Raw genomic sequence first — 23,723 nt, 5'->3', positions numbered from 1 at the left:
ATGAGGCTATTAAAAAGGCCTTAATCCAACGATTTAACCTCACCCCAGAGGTATACAGGAAACGATTTCGGGCTTTGCAGCGCACGGGTACTGACAGTTACTCAGACCTGGCCGATGGACTAAAGATCCACTTCAGGCAGTGGACGCAGGGATTAGCTGTCAACACCTTTGAAGATTTGGAGGATCTGATGATCCTGGACCAGTTTCTCCACACCTGTCCTATGGAAGTACGACAGTTTATTTTGGACCGTGAGCCCAAGACCCTGGATAAAGCTGCCCAGATAGCGGATGTATATGCCGCCAACAGAGCGCCAGAGGCGCGAAAGCCTGCTGTTCCAGGCTGGAAAGGGGGAAAGCCCCCTATTAACACTTTTGCCCCTACTCGCAGATCACCAGGAGGTGTTGCCCCTGCCCCACTTCCCAGGCCTGCTGTTGATAATCGCAGGTGTTTTGGATGCAACCAAGTGGGGCATATCAGCACTGCTTGCCCAGAGAAGAGGAAAACTACCCCTTTGCCCAAACCATCTATTTTGTCCCCAGCAGTTTTGTTTGTGGGTGGGAGGGAGAGGGCATCTTGTGACAATTTACAAGCGGTCACTGTGGGCAAGACGGTTACCATGGGACTGAGGGACACTGGTGCCGAAATGACTCTTGTCCACCCAGAGCTTGTTTCTTCAGAAGACATTATCCCAGGAGAAACTCGAACTGTTTCTGGAGTTGGTGGTCTGATCCCGGCCTTACCCATGGCACGAGTTTACCTGGATTGGGGGGCGGGAAGAGGGATGATGGATGTGGGAGTGACGGATAAAATCCCCACTAATGTGTTACTAGGAACCGATCTGGGACGTTTAGTCTCCAGATATATTTCTTCAGACCATGAGGAGGACTCTAGCGTACTTGCTGCCCCATGTGTGTCACCGCAGGTAGTATATGATAATAATGAAACTGTCAATACTAAGGAATGTGATGACCCTGTGTCCAGCAATGTTATAGACTTACATAATGCTTCTGTGCTTAGTGATAGCCTAGACTCATCTAACAATGCATTGGATATAGACTGTATAACTAGCAATGATGTAGGATGTGGGGATTGTATAGCGTCAGATAATGATTTGTGTGTAGATTTAGTAGCGGAAAACGTCGTAAACATGCATGAAATCCCTGTCACATCCACACACACACCAGTACACCAAGACGGGGAGAATGTTGTGTCCATTTCTCCTGTGACACGCAGTCAGGGTGCCTGTAACACAAACCTGTGTCTGGGTTCTGGGCCCCCTACTGTGTCTGCTACAGAGGAAGTGGGGACAGCTGACAGCCCGCAGCCAGCGGCAGAAGTTAGTCAGAATGTGTTGCTATCAGCCAGTACAGACGCAGAATGTCAGTTGTTTCAGACGGCCCTACACACTGACGATAGTCTGCAGAAGCTGCGACAGCTGGCTGATCGGACCCCAGAGGAGGGGGACACTGAAAAAATAACCTGGGACCAGGGGAGACTGTATAGACAAAGTATTTCCACTGACCCCCAGCAGGATGTATTAAAAGACAGGCAACTAGTGGTGCCACGTCAGTTCAGGGAACAACTCCTGCGGGTGGCTCATGAGATACCACTAGCTGGTCACCTAGGGATAAGTAAGACTAAGAGTCGCCTAAAACACAACTTTTACTGGCCTGGCCTGGGGAATGATGTGACAGATTACTGCCGTTCCTGTAATGTGTGCCAAAGGATGGGGAAGTCGGGACCTGTGCACCGGGCCCCCCTCATTCCTTTGCCCATAATTGATGAGCCTTTTCGACGGATTGCTGTGGATCTGGTAGGGCCCTTGGCCATACCCAGCAGTTCTGGAAAGCGCTTTATCCTGACGGTAGTGGATTATGCCACACGTTACCCAGAAGCCATAGCATTATCCTCCATCAGGGCTGATAAGGTAGCAGACGCCCTTCTGACCATATTTTCCCGTGTAGGATTTCCCAGGGAGATGCTCACAGATCAGGGGACCCAGTTTATGTCAAATTTGATGCAGTGCCTCTGTAAGAAAATACAGGTGCAACACCTGGTGGCCAGCCCTTACCATCCTCAGACTAATGGTCTGTGTGAAAGGTTTAACGGGACCCTCAAGCAGATGCTACGAATGCTTGTGGCGTCCCAAGGGCGAGACTGGGAGCGTTATCTCCCGCACCTGCTATTTGCTTACAGAGAGGTACCGCAGGCATCAACCGGTTTCTCACCCTTTGAGCTCCTGTATGGAAGGAGGGTACGGGGACCCCTAGATCTCATGAAAGAAGCATGGGAGGGAGAATTGGTTACACCAGAGGTCTCTGTGATAGATTATGTCTTGAAATTCAGAGAGAGGATGCAGGAACTGACAGGCCTAGTACATGAGAACATGGTGCAGGCACAGGCAAGTCAGAAGAGGTGGTATGATAGGAATGCCCGAGAGAGAGTGTATGCGGTGGGTCAGAAGGTATGGGTACTGGTCCCTATGACCCAAAACAAACTCCAGGCGGCATGGGAAGGCCCATATCCAATTCATCAACGCCTCAACGATGTGGACTACGTAGTCACGACCGATCATGTTCGCAAGAAACACAAAGTTTTTCATGTGAATATGATCAAGGCGCATTATGACCGGGATATGTGCGCTCTGCCAGTCTGCAGTTTGCCAGAGGAGGGAGAAAGTGAAACACTGCTGGATTTAGTGGCTTCCGCAAAGGAGATAGGATCCATTGAGGATGCCGTAGTCAATTCACAGCTGTCTGAGGGTCAGAAGTTCCAGCTGCAGGAGGTACTTAACCCCTTCCTTGCCACTTTTACAGGGAGACCTGGGAGAACTCCGCTAGCAACTCACCATGTAGACACGGGGCATCACCAACCTGTTAGGCAAGCAGCTTATAGAGTTTCCCTAGAAGTGAGGGCTGACATGAAGAAAGAAATAGAGGAAATGTTAGGGCTGGGCGTGATCCAGGAGTCTCAAAGTGCCTGGGCATCACCTGTAGTGCTTGTCCCCAAAAAGGACAAGACAACACGATTTTGCGTGGACTACAGGAAGTTGAATACCATCACTGTGTTTGATGCGTATCCAATGCCCCGCATAGATGAGCTTTTGGATCAGCTAGCCGGTGCCCGGTACCTAACAATTATGGATTTAAGTCGGGGGTATTGGCAAATCCCTATGTCCGTGGAAGCGCAGGAGAGGTCCGCTTTCATCACCCCCTTTGGACTCTATGAGTCCAAGGTAATGCCCTTTGGTATGAAAAATGCTCCTGCCACATTCCAGCGCTTGGTGAACAAGCTGTTAGAGAAGTTTGAAGGGTTTGCTGTCGCTTACCTGGATGACATTGCTGTATTCAGTCAGACCTGGGAGGATCACCTGACCCACCTGTCACAGGTGCTCAGGCGTATCCAGGATGCAGGACTGACCATCAAGCCTGGAAAGTGTCAAATCGGCATGACCGAAGTGCAGTACCTCGGGCACAAGGTGGGTGGAGGGACACTAAAGCCAGAGCCAGGAAAGGTTGATGCAATTTCTGCCTGGCCCACTCCTAAGACCAAAAAACAGGTTATGTCCTTTTTGGGGACCGCAGGATACTATAGAAAGTTTGTTCCTAACTATAGTTCCCTAGCAAAACCTTTGACAGACCTCACAAAGAAGAAACAGCCTCAAATAGTTAATTGGACTGCCGACTGCGAGAGTTCTCTGTCAGCTTTAAAAGCTGCCCTTGCTAGCTCCCCAGTCTTGCAAAGCCCGGATTTCACTCGTAAGTTTGTGGTGCAGACTGACGCCAGCGCCTATGGGCTAGGCGCAGTGCTCAGCCAGGTAAATCCAGAAGGGCATGAACATCCAATAATGTATTTGAGCAGAAAGCTTCTACCGAGGGAGGTTGCGTATGCCACTGTAGAGAAGGAATGTTTGGCCATTGTATGGGCCTTGCAGAAATTACAGGCATACCTCTATGGGCGCAGATTTACCGTAGTGACCGACCACAACCCACTTAGTTGGTTGCACAGGGTAGCAGGTGATAACGGGAAGCTGCTGAGATGGAGTTTAGCCTTGCAACAATATGATTTCACTATCCAGCACAAAAAGGGCAGTGAGCATGGCAACGCAGATGGGTTATCGCGCCAGGGGGAAGCTGCGGAGATCGGCTTGGGATATTGATGGCTATATCAATGATCCCATGCCATGTCTTAAGGGGGGAGGTGTGGTGTTATAGGTAAGAGAATCAAAAGTAGGTTACTAGGAGGTAATTTCATAACTCCGTCTGACACAGAAGATACATCTGATTTGCATAGGAAATGCAGATCTTTGGCCATCAAAGGATGTCCACTGTCTGACAAATGTTTAATTGGCTCTTTCCTCACCAAGGTGCGAGATGTGCTGATTAAGGATTTGTCACTAGGGCTGACCAAACATCCTGACCAAACATCTAAAGCTATGCAAATGGATGCCTGTGGTGTGTCTGTCTGTGGACCAGGAGAAACATGGGAGAATGGCATGGTGTTCAAAGAAAGTATGATACATCAAGGCAAACCCCGTCATAATTGATATTTGTAATGACCCACATAGCTAGTTATGATCAGGGAAAATAGCCCTCATATATATGTCAAATTCAGATCCCTACACTCAGAGGAACTACCTGGGATTGGCTATTGGCTAAAAACATGGGCCTATTATAGTGGTGTTTGATATGCCCTGGTTGGTAAATGTCTGCACAGGTGAATGCAGGTAATATTATATTTCTAGGGGATTCCTGCAAGGACACATGATCACTTTTATGTTTCTCTATAGAAATACAACTGTGTAATGGGAGGAGTACCCTTCATTATCATATGAACAGCCTCCTCTCAGTGACATCACCAGCCAGTGAACTGGAGGGAAAAAACTGGGTTTAAAATGCCATGAGAAGTGAGGGTCAGTGTCAGTCGTTGGGGATCCATATCTCGGTTGGAGTGACTGCCCATATTTTCAGCTGTCCCCACAGCCAGGATATCGCCGCTGTACATCAGTAAGGTTTTGTTCTGTTTCTTTTATCCCTTTTATTTTCATAAACTGTTTGATTGCATTGTAACTGTATGTATATTTTTTATCTTTTATTCTGACAACTATTTTATGTATTGCACTGCACTATTGTGTATTAAATCTGAAATATTTATAAGTCTCTTCCTTGTAGTCTTACAGAACTTAATCTTCCGAAGGTGAGGAACGTTACCTGTATTTTATGTTCAATTTAGATAACCTGTGTTATAGGAACTGGTGTTAAGGGAACATAGAGACTTAGGCCCCTATTGCCTAGATAAGTATAGGTGGTGGTAGCATACTGTGGTATAAATTATTGGGGTGTTGGAAACTACGGGAGTAATTTAGCATAATCCTGTCATCTAGAGTAGGTGGGCGTGGATTTATGAGGTAAATTAATAAACTCAGTAGTGTAGTTCACCCCTGTGACGTGACCTGAGATCGGCGATCGTCACAACTCCCATTATGTTCACCCCATAACGGTAACAGTAGGTGACCCAGAGGGAGGGAGCATGGGTACAAACTGAGCCATCCCCTTCATACACTTGTGACCTTTCCACAAAGCCGACACGGTGACCCTCCTACATTGTTTGGGGATTAAGAAACCGCTGAGCAAATGTGCATCTTACTGACTGAAATCCGGCTACTAGTGCAAAATAGGGGTCACAGGAACCTCATTCTCCCAAGTGATGGGAACCCCACCTGTCAAACATATTCTAAATCGGAACAGTCCTTTAAATTAAGAAATCATTGCTGTCTACAGCCACCACTAGGGGGAGCTCTCTGAGAATGGATTTATACAGCTCCCATTGAACTCAATAACAAATCTGTATGCAAGAAACTCCACAAAAGTCCCCCTAGTGTTGGCTCCAAGCTGGCAGAATCGTATCACTAAGGCCTAGCTAGTACACACAGAGTTTTTTGCAGGCAGGAAAATCTGCCTCAAAATTCCTTCAGCAACTTTCAGGCAGATTTTGACCTGCCCGCACTCTTTGCCACATTTTTCGGTTATGGCCATTCAGCACCACCGCTTTCTCTGCCTTCCATTGATATCAATGGGAGGTCGGAGACGGAAATGCCTGAAGAAAGGGCATGACCCTTCTTTTTCCCGCAAGCGTTTCTTTTCGCACACTGGTAAAAAATGCCTCTGCCTCCCATTGAAATCAATGGTTGGCATTTGCGGACGTTTTTTGACACCGTTTCCGCATCAAGAACAGCGTGAACATACCCTTAACTCCATGTCTATGGAAAAATAGAGCTGCAAACCCTGTAAAGATACATTATATAATTAATCCGCACAAAATGTTGAACCCAAAAATGAAATGTGCAAATTCGGAGTTACACTTTAAGTGATGTATCTGTCAGCATTACAACAGACTACATTGAAACCAGCCACAGTTTGCTACTGACGTAAAGCCTTATATTTCCAACACTCCCAAAAGAAAACTTATTTGTACTAAGTAGGTCAGAGTGAGTGGAGTTGGATACAAGAGCCTAAATGAGGACTAACCTTCTCCAAAAATGAGTAAGCACGGGTATGTGAACCGCGATGTCAATGATGGGCGGTGGGATTGCTAGGAGACAGGCTGTGAAGTCAGAATCTGAATGCCTGGAATCACCAAGGTTTTGTAAAGGTTACAGACGAAGCTGCAGATTGACAGATTGCTGGTGACATGATGTGGTTTATTGTACGTACAGAAGTGGAAGGGCCTCAGGCTGACGGAGATGCTGCTAGACTGCTCTGATGAGATGTGATGGAGGCCCGAATCTACCCTCCTGCCAACAGGGCATTCAGCTGTACACACAGCACTCAGTTCAGTCCGGGGTCACGTTAGAACATGCAATTAGTGGGAATTTATCTCATAGACCCTTCAAGGATCTGTACAATTCTCCATGCCCATACAGAAAAGCGGGCACATAGCGGACTTCCATTGTTAGGGAGTAGATAGCAGTCATAAGTGTATAATGGTCATGTTCACACTATTCAGATTTCTTTATGAAAGAGTCACAAATAATAAAAAAACAAGATGCAAAAATGTTTTTAGTTTTTTTTTAATACATCTGTTGTCCTAAGGCCCAGTTTACACCGAATTTTTTTGTCGTTGATTTTGACACGTAAACCGCGTCGGAATCCACGCCAAAAAACTTCCGAAACCACCTCCCATTGATTTCAATGGGAGGCGGGGGCGATTCTTCTCCCCGGCGGCTTTCAGCCGCTCGCAAAAAAAACAAAACTAGTATGTTCTGTCTTGCTGCAGTTCCGCCACTAACCCCCCCCCCCGCCCCCCCATTGAATTTAATGGGAGGAAGAAAAAGCATTTTTCGCTGCGGCGCTCAATGGCCACGGACGGAAAATGCCGCAAAAACCGGGGCATGTTTTCCGGGATGTCCCGTTTTCCTTTTTTTTTTTGGTGCAAAAAACACTAAAGTCAAAAACTTAATGGTCAAGGCCAGACTATGTTGCACTTTAGCAGCAATATACCCTAATACAATGAAAAAAAGAACACAACCACAACAACATCTAATATCTACAGTCAGTTAGAGGCAGAAAAAGGGTAAGGATGAGCACACACACAAAGCATTGGTCTGAGGTACATTTAAAAACACTGCACTCACATGTAAAACAATGGGCACTATACATTTCCCGATGCCGCCCCGTTGCTCCATCCCTGGTGTTTTAGTGGGAGAATTGTAAATGTAAAGCACATGTGCATTTTTGCAGAATATTAGGACATTTTTACTTTAAAGAGACTCTGTCACCACATTATAAGTGCCCTGTCTCCTATATAAGGAGATCAGCGCTGTAATGTAGGTGACAGTAATGCTTTTTATTTTAAAAAACGATCTTTTTTCACAACGTTAGGAGCGATTTAAGTTTATGCTAATGAGCTTTCTTAATGCCCAAGTGGGCGCACTTTTACTTTCGACCAAGTGGTCCTGATAATGAATACACATGACCATCCAGCCTGGACGTCATGTGTACTCCGAATCCTGACACTTCTGAATCTTTTTCGTGAGATTCCAGCAACGGATACGAAATCTCGCGAGATCTCGGAGCTAAACGAGATTTGGTTTCACTTGCCGGAATCTCACAAAAAAAGATTCAGAAGTGTCAGGATTCTGAGTACACATGACGTCCAGGCTGGATGGTCATGTGTATTCATTATCAGCACACTAGTAATGTTAGGGCTTGTGTATGTAGCTGCACATAACGATATAACTATATCGCTAGTGCAGTGTAAATGAATGGAGAGGAGTGCATGATGCTGATTGGTCAGCGTCATACACTCCTCTGTACAACGCCCACTTGGTCGAAAGTAAAAGTACGCCCACTTGGGCATTAAGAAAGCTCATTAGCATAAACTTAAATCGCTCCTAACGTTGTGAAAAAAGATCGTTTTTTAAAATAAAAAGCATTACTGTCACCTACATTACAGCGCAGATCTCCTTATGTAGGAGACAGGGCACTTATAATGTGGTGACAGAGTCTCTTTAAGTCTTTTTTACATATTTCTCTGATCCCAACACAATCGCCCTACTAACCATGTGATCTCATGGTTAGCAGCCTCAGCCCACTGGAAAGTATTATGAAGATTAGGCGTCAAGACTGGCAGTCTAACAAGGGCTGGTGAGAGACAAGTACTGGACCACCCTGGGTGTAAAACTTATCGGAGAATGCACTATTCATTATATCATTTAAAGAGGCTCTGTCACCACATTATAAGTGCCCTATCTCCTACATAAGGAGATCGGCGCTATAATGTAGGTGACAGCAGTGCTTTTTATTTAATAAAACGATCTATTTTCACCACTTTATTAGCAATATTAGATTTATGCTAATGAGTTGCTTAATGCCCAAGAGGGTGTATTTTTACTTTAGACCAAGTGGGCGTTGTACAGGGGAGTGTATGGCGCTGACCAATCAGTGACCAATCAGCGTCATGCACTCCTCTCCATTCATTTAGTCAGGGCATAGGGATCCTTTTAGATCACTATGTGCTGTCTTATACTAACACATTAACGATACTGAAGTGTTTAGACAGTGAATAGACATTAAACGGGATGTCTATTCACAATCTCTGCACTTCGTTACTGTTTTTGTGGTAGTTACAGCAGAGGGAGCGTGATCCCGCTGTAACCTGTCATTTACCGCGTAATCTCGCGGGATTACGCTTTGCTCTGCTGTAACTACCACAAAAACAGTAACGAAGTGCAGAGATTGTGAATAGACATCCCGTGGAATGTCTATTCACTGTCTAAACACTTCAGTATCGTTAATGTGTTAGTATAAGACAGCACATAGCGATCTAAAAGGATCCCTATGCGCTGCCTAATTGAATGGAGAGGAGTGCATGACACTGATTGGTCACTGATTGGTCAGCGTCATACACTCCTCTGTACAACGCCCACTTGGTCTAAAGTAAAAATACACCCTCTTGGGCATTAAGCAACTCATTAGCATAAATCTAAAATCGCTAATAAAGTGGTGAAAATAGATTGTTTTATTAAATAAAAAGCACTGCTGTCACCTACATTATAGCGCCGATCTCCTTATGTAGGAGATAGGGCACTTATAATGTGGTGACAGAGCCTCTTTAAAAACAGGCATGTGCATCGTTAAAGATTAATGGCGGCTGCCCAGGCTGTATTGTGCGGTCACTAGAAACTATTTGGTATTCCACCAGGAAACAACTTAAAAGGGGTTCCCCACGAAAGATATTTGATTTGGGTAACAAGCTCTTTCACACTGAGGTTCCGACCTCGGCTTCTATTGGATTTCTCTCCATGGTTCCTGGATCACTCCCACACCTCAAAAGGGGTGTCTTTAGGCATTTCCTGACTGCGGCGAGAACGGTGATACCTAGGCATTGGAAGTCTCACACTGTCCCTTCTTTGACGGAATGGGTAACTGAGGTGAACGGGATTATGAGGATGGAGGAATTGCTGTCCGCTGACAGGGGCAAGTCTGTGCTCTTCGTCCAAACTTGGGCAGTGTGGTCTGGATTCCGGGGTGGCACTGATCTACCTCTCTGGCTGGATGGAAGGTTCTGAGCAGCATCTATGATCTTATTCCATGCGCTATGTCTGTTTGTATTTCCCTTTGTTGTCTGGTGTCTTGTGTTGGTGTTATATTATAGTTGTGGCACTTATACGTACCAACTCTTACTTCATTGGGGCTTGGTCCCCATGTTTATTGCACTATCTTTATATGAACATGGTACAGTTAGTACCACTGCATTTCGATTCATAATTACTTTAGATGGGTGGGAGGCTACCTCCCATTGATGTTCATGCATCTCATATACTGTTCATACTGTGAAAAATTGATATTTTGTACTGCGTGAAAATTTCTTGACAAAATTGTACAATGTTTTATATGATGTTAAAATGCTTTTTTTTCAAAATAAAATCTGGATAAAGAAAAAAAAAAAAGGGGGGTTCCCCACTTTGGACAATCCCTACTTGTTTAAAGGGTCGCTTGACAAAAGACTGATCACAAAAGTGTCCCCCTGCTGAAACCCCCATCAGTCAGCTGTAAACTGTGGGGAAAACTGCTGAATTTCCGCAAAGGAATGGTGTGCGTAAATTAGTCAGCATTTACATTAGCAGAAAAGTGGAAGAGAATTTGAAAATCTCACAACCCACGCTGCAGAAAATAAACGCAGCGTAAACGTTAATAAATTAGCCTGTGGTGCGGAATTTAGTTCCGCAGCTAGTCAATTTATGCTGCGTTTTAGTTTTCCCTATTGAATTCAATGGGGTTGCAAAACCCGCCACAGAAAGCCAAGTATTGTGACTTTTTCCGCCTAATCACAGTGATTACGCCACAAAAATCCAAACTCCGGAAAAAAACCAAAAACAAACATACTTATCTCCTACATCCTGCAGTCCGGCCTCCCAGATGACGTTTCATCCCATGTCACTCCTGCAGCGTCACATGGCCTGCAACATCAGCGTAAACAATAATAATTTGACCTGCGGTGCGGAATTTAACCCCTACCCGCACCAGGACGTAACTGTCCGTCGTTGCGGGAAGTTACTTCCCGCACGAGGACGTACAGTTACTGAGTTAATCCCGGTGCACACTGTCGGCGACAGTGTGCACCGGGAACCAGGAGGTCAGCTGTCGCCGACAGCTGACACTCCCCTCTTGCCGGCCAGCGGTCCTTTGCTGCTGATTTCGGCGCATTAACCCCTTAAATTCGGCGATCGGGTGCAATCGCCGAATTTTAGGGGTTTCTAACATATCGGCAGACCCCCGTCCGAAATCGCGGGGTCTGCCGATATTTAGTATGGCAAACGGAAGCCAAACAATGGCTTCCGGGTCTGCCATGGACAGAAGCCCATCAGGACCAACCTTCGGCTGGTCCTGATAGGCTTCCTGTCAGAGTGACAGAAAGTCACTGTGCCGTTCCCGATGCACACGGTCGGCGACAGTGTGCATCGGGAACTTGGAGATGAGCTGTCCCCGACAGCTGACACTCACCAGTGTTGCCGATCAGCGGCTCATCGCCGCTGATTTCGGCAATTAACCCGTTACATGCGGGGCTCGATTGCGATCTCCGCATGTAGCGGGTTTGTAGCGCATCAGCAGCCCCCATGCAATCGTGGGGGCTTCTGATGCTTGTGATGGCACCCGGGGGCCAGACAACGGCCCCCAGGTCTGCCATCTATGTCAGCCTATGAGGATCAGCCTCTGCTGATCCTCGTAGACCAACTGTCAGAGTCACTGTGACGTCACACTGACAGTTGGAATACATTACACTACCTAGGTAGTGTAATGTATTCTAGCAGCGATCAAAGCTGCAGGTCAAAAAAAGAAAGTGTAAAAAGTAATAGAAAAGTTAATAAACAAAAATATAAAGTTTAAAAAGTAAAAAAAAGTTAATAAAAATGTTTTATAAAAGTGTAAAAATAAAAGGTTTTGTTTTCCTATAATAAGTCATTTATTATAGGGAAAAAATGAAAACGTTAAAAAAAAGTACACATATTTGGTATCGCCGCGTTCGTAACGACCCAATCTATGAAACTATAATGTTAATTTTTCCGCACGGTGAACGCCGCAAACAAAATAAACGGAAAACTGTCAGCATCGCTATTTTTTGGTCACCACCCCTCCCAAGATATAGAATAAAAAGTGATCAAAAAGTCGCATTTACCCCAAAATTGTACCAATAAAAACTACAACCCGTCCCGCAAAAAACAAGACCTCCCACAGCTTTTTTGAAAATAAATTATTTTATAGAAACTTAATTTTATTGTGCAAACGCTGCAAAACGTAAAAAAAACTATACACATATGGTATCGGCGTAATCGTACCGACCGGCAGAATAAATTAAAACGTAATTTATTGCGCACGGTGAACGCTGTAATAAATAAAGAATTTAAAGCGCCAAAATCGCTGTTTTTTGGTCACCCTAGGTCTAAAAAAGATCCTGAGGGGCCAAAATGCTCACTATACCACTAGAAAAATTCCTTGAGGGGTGTAGATTCCAAAATGGGGTCACTTTTGGCGGGTTTCCACTGTTTTGGTCCCTCCGGGGCGTTGCAAACCCGACATGGCACTGAAAACCAATCCAGCAAAATCTGCGCTCCAAAATCCAAAAGGCGCTCCCTCCCTTCTGAGCCCTGCTGTGGGTCCAAACATCAGTTTACGACCACATATGGGGTATTGCCGTAATCGGAAGAAATTGCTTTACAAATTTTGGGGTGCTTTTTCTCCTTTATTCCTTGTAAAAATGAAAAAATTCTATGTTTCCACAGAAAAATAGGTGATTTTCATCTTCACAGACTAATTCCACTAAATTCTGCAAAAAAACTGTGGGGTCAAAATTCTAACTATACCCCTAGAAAAATGCCTTGAGGGGTGTAGTTTCCAAAATGGGGTCACTTTGGGGGGGTTTCGACTGTTTAGGTACCACAAGACCTCCTCAAACCTGACATGGTGCCTAAAATACATTCCTAAAAAAAGGAGGCCCCGAAATCCACTAGCTGCTCCTTTGCTTCTGCGGCCTGTGTTTCAGTCCATTAGGACACTAGGGCCACATGTTGGATATTTCTAAAATCTGCAGAATCTGGGCAATAAATATTGAGTTGCGTTTCCCTGGTAAAACCTTCTGTGTTACAGATTTTTTTTTATTACAAATGAATTTCGGCAAAAAAAATGAAATTTGTAAATTTCACCTCTACTTTGTTTTAATTCCTGTGAAACGCCTAAAGGGTTAAAATATTTTCTGAATGTGGTTTTGAATACCTTGAGGGTTACAGTTTTCAAAATGGGGTGATTTATGGGGACTTTCTAATATATAAGGCCCTCAAAGCCACTTCAGAACTGAACTGGTCCCTGAAAAAATGGCCTATTGAAATTTTATTGAAAATATGAGAAATTGCTGCTAAAGTTCTAAGCCTCGTAACGTCCTAGAAAAATAAAAGTACGTGAAAAAAAATGATGCAAACATAAAGTAGACATATAGGGGATGTTAACTAGTAACTATTTTGTGTGGTATTACTATCTGTTTCACAAGCAAATACATTTAAATTTAGAAAAATGCTAATTTTTGCAAATTTTTGCTAAAATTTGAAGTTTTTCACAAATAAATATTGAATTTATCGACCAAATTTTTTCACTAACATAAAGTACAATATGTCACGAGAAAACAATCTCAGAATCGCTTGGATAGGTAAAAGCATTCCGGAGTTATTACCACATAAAGTGACACATGTCAGATTTGAAAAAATAGGCTGTGTCCTAAAGGGGTTAAATTCGCAGCATGTCAATTTATGGTTGCGGGCTTTCCCCCCATTCAATTTATTACGCTGCAAAAATCGCAACTCAGGAAAGAAAAATCATACTTACCCAGAACGCCCTCCTGCAGTCCGGCCTCCTGGCATGACGTTTCATCCCATGTGACCGCTGCAGCCAATCGCAGGCTGCAACATCATCGTAGTAGGCCGGACTATGCGCAGAGAAGGCTGCAGGGGTATCAACGGGTTTTGGTTTTTTTTCCAAGCGCTGCCTTCCGCAGTGGAAATTCCATCCGAAAACCTGCACCACAATCTGGTGGGATTTTTCGGACGAAAGGTGCTGCGGGTTCCAGGTCGGATACGCTGCACAGTTTTTACGCAGCGTATTAGACCCGTGGGAACCCGGCCTGAGTGTTCAATTTTCCCGCAGCACCAGCTCAGGTAAAATTAAGCATTACGCAGTGCATATTTAAGTAAATAAGTTGGACAGGATTGGAGACGCTCTTTGTAACCGCTCTTCATTCTAAACAAGAGATGAGGATCCTGACCAGAGGACATCCCTCTATTAAACTGAGAATTTCCTAACAGAGCCATTACAATAAAAAAGGTATTACTCACCTGACAGATCCCCAACGTTCCAGTGCAGCTGCTCCGGTTCACCCCATCACTGTTTGTTGACATGGCTGTATGCCCATGTGATCACTGCATCCAATCCCTGGCCTCAGCAGTCCTGTGCTGTATACCAGTGAGGCCAGAGACTGACTTCAGCGATCCCGTCAGCGCTGCAGCCATGTCAACAGTGGCGAGGAGGACCGGAACAGCAGCGCTGGAATGCCGGGGGATCTATCAGATGAGTAATGACTGTTTTTTTGCCACAAGACAAAGTGCAGGAACATTGCAAAAAATGTTTTATAAAATATAAAGTGAATAAAAAACAAATAATGATCCAAGCAGATCTCACCTCAAGACCCAAGTGCTATAAAAGGAGGAGTACAAGACGTCGAGCTGATCTAGTGTCAAGCACAGTTGATACTTTTTGGTCCAAGAGAGACGGAGAGGAACGCAGAGGGTCACAAGGCTGTGATTTTGGTGAAGTCAACATTTTGACCCCAGTGCCAGCAGTTCCTCCTGCTACGGTCCAGTACTACTCGAATATACAGAGCCAGAACTCTCAGTTATGGAGTATACTGGAAACTTGGACAGGAGATTGTATCACTCCCAGAAAAAAAAAGTTCTATGGAATGAGCAGATGGATATTTAGATATATACGAGAACAAAGAATATATTTCTACATTACCATTTGCCTTTCCAAATGGGAAGTCTTCAAAGTCACTGTCCAAATAGCTAGATCACAATCTAAGAGAAAGGAGCGGACTGGCACAGCTGGTGATGCCACTCACTAGTGTCTGCAGGCCTGATCCATGCTGAAGAAATGCGACAGAGGAGGAGGAGGAGGAACGGAGGTTGGGTGTGATTGCAAATCCTCCGGGGGGCAGGGTCCTTTCTCCTTCTGTACCAGTCTGCCGCTCAGCAAGCTCATGTTTATTGTATGTGGTGTTATTTAAACCCTTCTGTATTTCCTAAAATTAATTGCATTTTAAATTTAAAAAAATTATTATTTTTTAAATGCCCCACCATCATCGACCATAATGATTGTCCAGTTGGGGGGGGGGGGGGACTTTCACTTTAAGGAGCAGGAAGGCAAATATAGATTGGGTCAGTTCACACAGAGTTTATGGCGCTGATATTGACGCGGAAACAGTGTCGAAATCGGCACCAAGAAAAAGGGCCCGAATTGCACCCCATTGATTTTAATGCGAGGCCAAAGAGTTTTTGTTTTTTTTCCCGGGCGGCTATCGGCCGCTCGCCAAAAACTAAAAGCAGCATGTTCTTTCTTTGAGTAGTTTCCACCTCTGACCGACCATTTAAATAAACGGGAGGCAGAAAAAACTTGCAGCGCTCGTTTTGAATGTTTTTTTTTGCATTCGATTCAGCGGCTGCGGGCAAAGAACGCCTCAAAAAAAAAAAAAATGCTGGCAACTCAATATCTGCCATAAAATTCCTGAAGGAATTTTGAGCCACATTTTTTCTGCTTGCAAAAACCTGTGTGTGAACTAGGCCATAATATTACATGTGTCTGCTTGCCAATCCAATGCCACATCTTGAATTTAGCACGAACAGATCTCCTAAGGTAGACCGAGGCATTGGCGAATTAGCAGCTATCACCATGCAACAACTATTCAAAACAGTTTTTTTTTTATTTTTTATTACGACTATCTTTTCTCAAATGGGGAATCACTAAAGGAAATTCAAGTTTTATCCCCCAAAAAAAACAACTTAATTTCAAATGAACTGCTGCAGAACTCACCCTGAACTTGCTGCTGTGTCAGTTCTTGAAGGTGCAGGACTGGGATCCAGATGGCCCGTCTCTTGCTGCTTGATAAATTCCTTGGCTTCCCTGGATGAGCAATCCACTTCTTTTGTGACCCTGAGAAGAAAAGCACAAAGAAGAAACTAATGCAGGTTTTTTTTTTTTTGTTTTTTTTTTTTAAATAAACATGTCTGTTTAGGTAAACCCCTATATCCAATCAATGATCAGCGTCAAGTTCATTTGGCCTTTTTAGCACTGCAATAATAAAAAAAATATATATATAACACACACACACACACACACACACTTCTACTGTTCATGTCTTTTATTGAGCACTTCGAGTGGCATTCACAATGCAGAGAGGAAAAAAGTAAGTGAACCCTTGAATTTCATGACCCATAGATCCCCCTTTAGTAGCACTCACCTCAACCAACTAGATATACACGCATGAATTATTTTAGTCAATAAAGCCCTATATGTTTTACTTGTATGTGTCACTTCCCGAGACATATATCCGGACACGTCAAAAGGCGTCCACACACGTAAGATGGCTGCCGGGCAATCATCAGCTATGATAGCGGGCCTCCCCATAAACATTAGAATTGGCCACTTGTCCATATGGCTTCTATAGGGAGGGGCGATTAGCAGTTACCAGACCCCTCTGTCAATGCTCATCACCTCTGAAAATTATGTAACACACAAAAATCTCTTGTCCAAACCTTGTTTCCGCTAACCGGATACATTGGGGACCGTCAGGCTGTCCCCATACACAACATATAGCACAGATGCTGTTTCAATACTTGTGTCTATTCTTAAAAATAATGGCAGATGTACCGTACTGCTAGAGACAAGATAGGCATCACATACAATGGCAGAGGAGGAAGCTGCAGGTGGTCAGACATTTCTCCTGCAATGGTCGCCACAAGAAAATGTAATATTTCATGGCAGCCATTCAAATAGATGACCGGCTATGTAATACAGGAGGGTCCACCGGAGCGAGAGCCTATATCACAGTGGCTCTCTGTTCTGACTTAGAGGGGGGTCCTCCACTATGGACCCCCCTTTGACGTTTATATGCACTTATAGGGTATATGGAAAGGGGGTTGTCCTAATGAGACAATGGTACAAGAAAAATACATTGCGGCTGCCCGGTTAATATAAAGAGTGTAAGATATATGACCGGTAGTTAATAGACAAGCAAAATCTGAACATACATCAGGTCCAGGGTGTCACAAAGTAAATGAGAACAACTGTGAGATTCCTTACACAAAGCCTGAAAATTCATGTTTATTGATTTTCCTAGTGCATCACGTCAATGGCAAGTCTGAAGAGCACCCCAGGGAGACATGCTGTGCGGGAGCCACACGCTCAATGACTTCATCAGCTGGTAACGGCTGAGCTCCCTCTCATTCTTAAGGCTGGGCCCCCTCTGAGGACAACTCCCAGAGGCAGGAGGTGAAAATTAACATTACAGCAGACAGAATACAGACCGGGATTGTTAGAAGCGGCCCCGAGCATCTGCCAGGATAGAATGAGCTGATTTTTACCATGCGCTTCCTATAACAGGCCTCCTCAATTATATAACGGCCAAAGTCTGGAAAACTGGAAACAGTGCAGCCGCTTCCATAGTACTGATGGTGTCACTGCCCCACCTAGTGATCAATACAGATACACAATGACGGAGAAAATACATTAAACCTACAGCTGGAAGAAACGGTCAGACCACATTTTAAGTCCCAATTATAGAGAAATCCAATCTAACTAAAAACTAACGACTAATTGAGCACTTCGCGTAGCATCCACAATGCAGGGAGGAAAAAGTAAGTAAACCCCTGAATTTAATAACCCGTAGATCCCCCTTTAGCAGCAATCACCTCCACCAAATGTTTCCTGTAGCTGCAAATAAAATTTGCACAATGATGAGGAGGAATTTTGGACCATTCCCACCTGCAAATGGTTTTCAGTACATCAATATTTTTGGGATACCCTGCATGCACAGTCCTCTTCATGTCATGCCACAGCATCTCCATAGGATTAAGGTCCGGACTCTGACTTTACCATTCCGAAACACCAATCCTTACCTATTCTTTAGTTGATTTGCAGCTTGAGGTGATGGACTGCTGCCCTTACCTTCTCCTGTAAAATACACCCTTGAATTCATTGTTCCCTCGGATTACAGCAAAGCTGCCCCAAAAAATGATGCACCCTCCACCACGTGTTACAGTTGGGATGGGGTTTTAGTGTTGGTGTGCAGCGTTCTTTTTCCTCCAAACATTTTGTTTTGCATTTGTGCTGAAAAGATGAATTTTTGTCTGATTCGTCCCAAAAACTTTTTCCAACGTCCGAGGCACGTTTCTGATATCTAAAGGTGCAAGCTTTTTCTGTGTTCTGTATACATCACTGTGAGACTGTATCATTGGGATGTTGTATACTTTTGTATTGTACTTTGGAAAAATAAAAAAGCAAGTGAATTAAAAAAAATTTTTTTTCCAAGATGCATTGTGGAACATGCAGGTGGCCTCGGACAAACTTACGCCAGGCTGCAATGTATTTTTTGGACAACAGCATCTTCCTCCTTGGTGTCTATTACAACAATTTCTCATTCAGTGTTTTTCTAATGGTGGACACATGATCAGAGGTTTTTTCAGTTTGGCGAGTAATGTTGTTACCCATGGTTCTCTCACCTCTTTCAGGATCGCCTGTTGTGCTTTTGTAGCGATCTTAACAGGACGTTTACTGCTAGGGAGAGAAGCAACAGTCCTAAATTTTCTCCATTTGTGGACAATTTGTCTGGATTGATGTACCTCCAGGTCTTCAGCAATGCTTATAGAGCCTTTTCCAGCATCATGTATCTCTATAACAAGTCTTCTGAAAGTTGTTTGCCTTTAGCCATGGTTCACATTAACCAATCTTTCTAGAGAAGAACACATTTGTCAGTAACCAGGCTTTTTGTGCCTTTATTTAATAGGTAAAGCACCTGTGAAACCAACACTTCCAATCTCGTCTGCTTAATTGATACACCTTTTGCCAATTAGCTCTTGAAGTCATTAACAGCGGTTTACTTTTTCTTCTTGCCCTGTGGATGTTACTCAATGTGCTCAATAAAAAAAAAAAAAAAAGACATGAACTGTACAACTGTTCGTGTGTTATTAGTTTAGATGGAGTTTGTCTATAAATCGTGACTTAGAAATCAATCAGACCACATTTTATTAGTAATCAATGCAGGAACCCAGGATAGTTCACTTTTTCTTCCAACTGTATGGCTGCCATTCCAGGTATCACCGTACATATAAGTTGCCCTCGATGTTTTTGACGTTAATCTGTAATGGGCCATTCATTTCACATTTTAACGCTACACTTAACGTATATGACGGAAAAATCTCACGACGTATACATTCAATGTAGACTGTGACGGATGCCTAACAGTGGCCTCTGTCACCCATAGACTATAATGGCATATATTTAACGGATATCTCATGACCGATAAACAGATACCATTATAGTCTGTGGGACAGATGCCAGTTAGGCATCTATTTTACGCATCCGTCATCTATAGGCCAGACTGCAATTAGTGACACTTAAACTGGATTGTTAAAAATAAGCACGGAGTAAACGCACAAATTTCCGGTAAGTTTAAACCTAGCGGTATTATTATAGTAATGTAATATTATAGTCATGTAGTATGGTTATAGTAATGTAGTATTATAGTAATGTAGTATTATAGTAATGTAGTATTGTTATAGTAATGTAATGTAGTATGTTTGTAGTAATGTAGTATTATAGTAATGTAGTATTATAGTAATGTAGTATTATAGTAATGTAGTATTATAGTAATGTAGTATTATAGTAAGTAGTATTATAGTAATGTAGTATGGTTATAGTAATGTAGTATGGTTATAGTAATGTAGTATGTTATAGTAATGTAGTATGTTATAGTAATGTAGTATGTTATAGTAATGTAGTATGTTATAGTAATGTAGTATTATAGTAATGTAGTATTATAGTAATGTAGTGTTATAGTAATGTAGTATTATAGTAATGTAGTATTGTTATAGTAATGTAGTATTATAGTAATGTAGTATTGTTATAGTAATGTAGTATTGTTATAGTAATGTATTATTATAGTAATGTAGTATTATAGTAATGTAGTATTATAGTAATGTAGTATTATAGTAATGTAGTATGTTATAGTAATGTATTATTATAGTAATGTAGTATTATAGTAATGTAGTATTATAGTAATGTAGTATTATAGTAATGTAGTATGGTTATAGTAATGTAGTATTGTTATAGTAATGTAGTATTATAGTAATGTAGTATTATAGTAATGTAATATTATAGTAGTGTAGTATTGTTATAGTAATGTAGTATTATAGTAATGTAATATTATAGTAATGTAGTATGGTTATAGTAATGTAGTATTATAGTAATGTAGTATGTTATAGTAATGTAGTATTATTATAGTAATGTAGTATTATAGTAATGTAGTATTATTATAGTAATGTAGTATGTTATAGTAATGTAGTATGTTATAGTAATGTAGTATGTTATAGTAATGTAGTATGTTATAGTAATGTAATATTATAGTAATGTAGTATGGTTATAGTAATGTAGTATTATAGTAATGTAGTATTTTTATAGCAATGTAGTATGGTTATAGTAATGTAGTATTATAGTATGGTTATAGTAATGTAGTATGGTTATAGTAATGTAGTATTATAGTATGGTTATAGTAATGTAGTATGGTTATAGTAATGTAGTATGGTTATAGTAGTGTAGTATGGTTATAGTAGTGTAGTATTGTTATAGTAATGTAGTATTATAGTAATGTAGTATGTTATAGTAATGTAGTATGTTATAGTAATGTAGTATGTTATAGTAATGTAGTATGTTATAGTAATGTACAGGGTGGGCCATTTATATGGATACACCTAAATAAAATGGGAATGGTTGGTGATATTAACTTCCCGTTTGTGGCACATTAGTATATGGGAGGGGGGAAACTTTTCAAGCTGGGTGTTGACTATGGCGGCCATTTTGAAGTCGGCCATTTTGTATCCAAATTTAGTTTTTTCAATGGGAAGAGGGTCATGTGACACATCAAACTTATCGAGAATTTCACAAGAAAAACAATGGTGTGCTTGGTTTTAACGTTACTTTATTCCTTCATGAGTTATTTACAAGTTTCTGACCACTTATAAAATGTGTTCAAAGTGCTGCCCATTGTGTTGGATTGTCAATGAAAACCCTCTTCTCCCACTCTTCACACACTGATAGCAACACCGCAGAAGAAATGCTAGCACAGGCTTCCAGTATCCGTAGTTTCAGTTGCTGCACATCTCGTATCTTCACAGCATAGACAATTGCCTTCAGATGACCCCAAAGATAAAAGTCTAAGGGGGTCAGATCGGGAGACCTAGGGGGCCATTCAACTGTGTCAGTGCGTGAAGAGTGGGAGAAGAGGGTTGCATTGACAATCCAACACAATGGGCAGCACTTTGAACACATTTTATAAGTGGTCAGAAACTTGTAAATAACTCATGAAAGAATAAAGTAACGTTAAAACCAAGCAAACCATTGTTTTTCTTGTGAAATTCTCGATAAGTTTGATGTGTCACATGACCCTCTTCCCATTGAAAAAACTAAAGTTGGATACAAAATGGCCGCCATGGTCACCACCCAGCTTAAAAAGTTTCCCCCCTCCCATATACTAATGTGCCACAAACAGGAAGTTAATATCACCAACCATTCCCATTTTATTTAGGTGTATCCATATAAATGGCCCACCCTGTAGTACTATAGTAATGTAGTATGTTATAGTAATGTAGTATTATAGTAATGTAGTATGTTATAGTAATGTAGTATTATAGTAATGTAGTATTGTTATAGTAATGTAGTATGGTTATAGTAATGTAGTATGGTTATAGTAATGTAGTATTATAGTAATGTAGTATTATAGTAATGTAGTATTATAGTAATGTAGTATTGTTATAGTAATGTAGTATTATAGTAATGTAGTATTATAGTAATGTAGTATTATAGTAATGTAGTATTGTTATAGTAATGTAGTATGGTTATAGTAATGTAGTATTATAGTAATGTAGTATGTTATAGTAATGTAGTATTGTTATAGTAATGTAGTATGGTTATAGTAATGTAGTAATATAGTAATGTAGTAATATAGTAATGTAGTTTGGTTATAGTAATGTAGTATTATAGTATGGTTATAGTAATGTAGTATGGTTATAGTAATGTAGTATTATAGTATGGTTATAGTAATGTAGTATGGTTATAGTAATGTAGTATGGTTATAGTAATGTAGTATTATAGTAATGTAGTATTATAGTATGGTTATAGTAATGTAGTATGGTTATAGTAATGTAGTATTATAGTAATGTAGTATGGTTATAGTAATGTAGTATTATAGTAATGTAGTATTATAGTAATGTAGTATTATAGTAATGTAGTATGGTTATAGTAATGTAGTATGGTTATAGTAATGTAGTATGGTTATAGTAATGTAGTATGGTTATAGTAATGTAGTATTATAGTAATGTAGTATGGTCATAGTAATGTAGTATTGTTATAGTAATGTAGTATTATAGTAATGTAGTATTATAGTAATGTAGTATTGTTATAGTAATGTAGTATTATTGTTATAGTAATGTAGTATTATAGTAATGTAGTATTATAGTAATGTAGTATTGTTATAGTAATGTAGTATGGTTATAGTAATGTAGTATTATAGTAATGTAGTATGGTTATAGTAATGTAGTATTATAGTAATGTAGTATTGTTATAGTAATGTAGTATTATAGTAATGTAGTATGTTATAGTAATGTAGTATTATAGTAATGTAGTAATGTAGTATTATAGTAATGTAGTATGTTATAGTAATGTAGTATTATAGTAATGTAGTATGTTATAGTAATGTAGTATTATAGTAATGTAGTATTATAGTAATGTAGTATTGTTATAGTAATGTAGTATTATAGTAATGTAGTATTATAGTAATGTAGTATTATAGTAATGTAGTATTATAGTAATGTAGTATGTTATAGTAATGTAGTATGTTATAGTAATGTAGTATGTTATAGTAATGTAGTATTATAGTAATGTAGTATTGTTATAGTAATGTAGTATTATAGTAATGTAGTAATGTAGTATTATAGTAATGTAGTATTATAGTAATGTAGTATTGTTATAGTAATGTAGTATGTTATAGTAATGTAGTATGTTATAGTAATGTAGTATTATAGTAATGTAGTATTATAGTAATGTAGTATGGTTATAGTAATGTAGTATGGTTATAGTAATGTAGTATGGTTATAGTAATGTAGTATGGTTATAGTAATGTAGTATGGTTATAGTAATGTAGTATGTTATAGTAATGTAGTATGTTATAGTAATGTAGTATGTTATAGTAATGTAGTATGTTATAGTAATGTAGTATGGTTATATTAGTGTAATATAGTAATGTAGTATTATAATAATGTAGTATTATAGTAATGTAGTATTATAGTAATGTAGTATTGTTATAGTAATGTAGTATTATAGTAATGTAGTATGTTATAGTAATGTAGTATGTT

At 41.0% G+C, this 23,723-nt stretch overlaps 1 protein-coding gene across 2 annotated transcripts in view; it reads right to left on the bottom strand.

The window, feature by feature from the left end:
* Positions 1–23,723, bottom strand: part of CFDP1 (craniofacial development protein 1) — a 50,586-nt gene that overhangs the window by 12,068 nt on the left and 14,795 nt on the right. For both annotated transcript variants that reach the window (XM_075837551.1, XM_075837552.1), the window contains exon 5: positions 16,132–16,251. In XM_075837551.1, coding sequence (XP_075693666.1) covers positions 16,132–16,251 — 120 coding nt within the window. The remainder of the gene's footprint in view (positions 1–16,131; positions 16,252–23,723) is intronic.

Source organism: Rhinoderma darwinii, chromosome 9 (assembly GCF_050947455.1).
Source record: "Rhinoderma darwinii isolate aRhiDar2 chromosome 9, aRhiDar2.hap1, whole genome shotgun sequence".
Classification (NCBI taxonomy): Eukaryota; Metazoa; Chordata; class Amphibia; order Anura; family Rhinodermatidae; genus Rhinoderma; species Rhinoderma darwinii.
The sequence above is the reverse complement of the archived record's forward strand: the minus strand, read 5'-3'. Positions and strand labels throughout refer to the sequence as shown.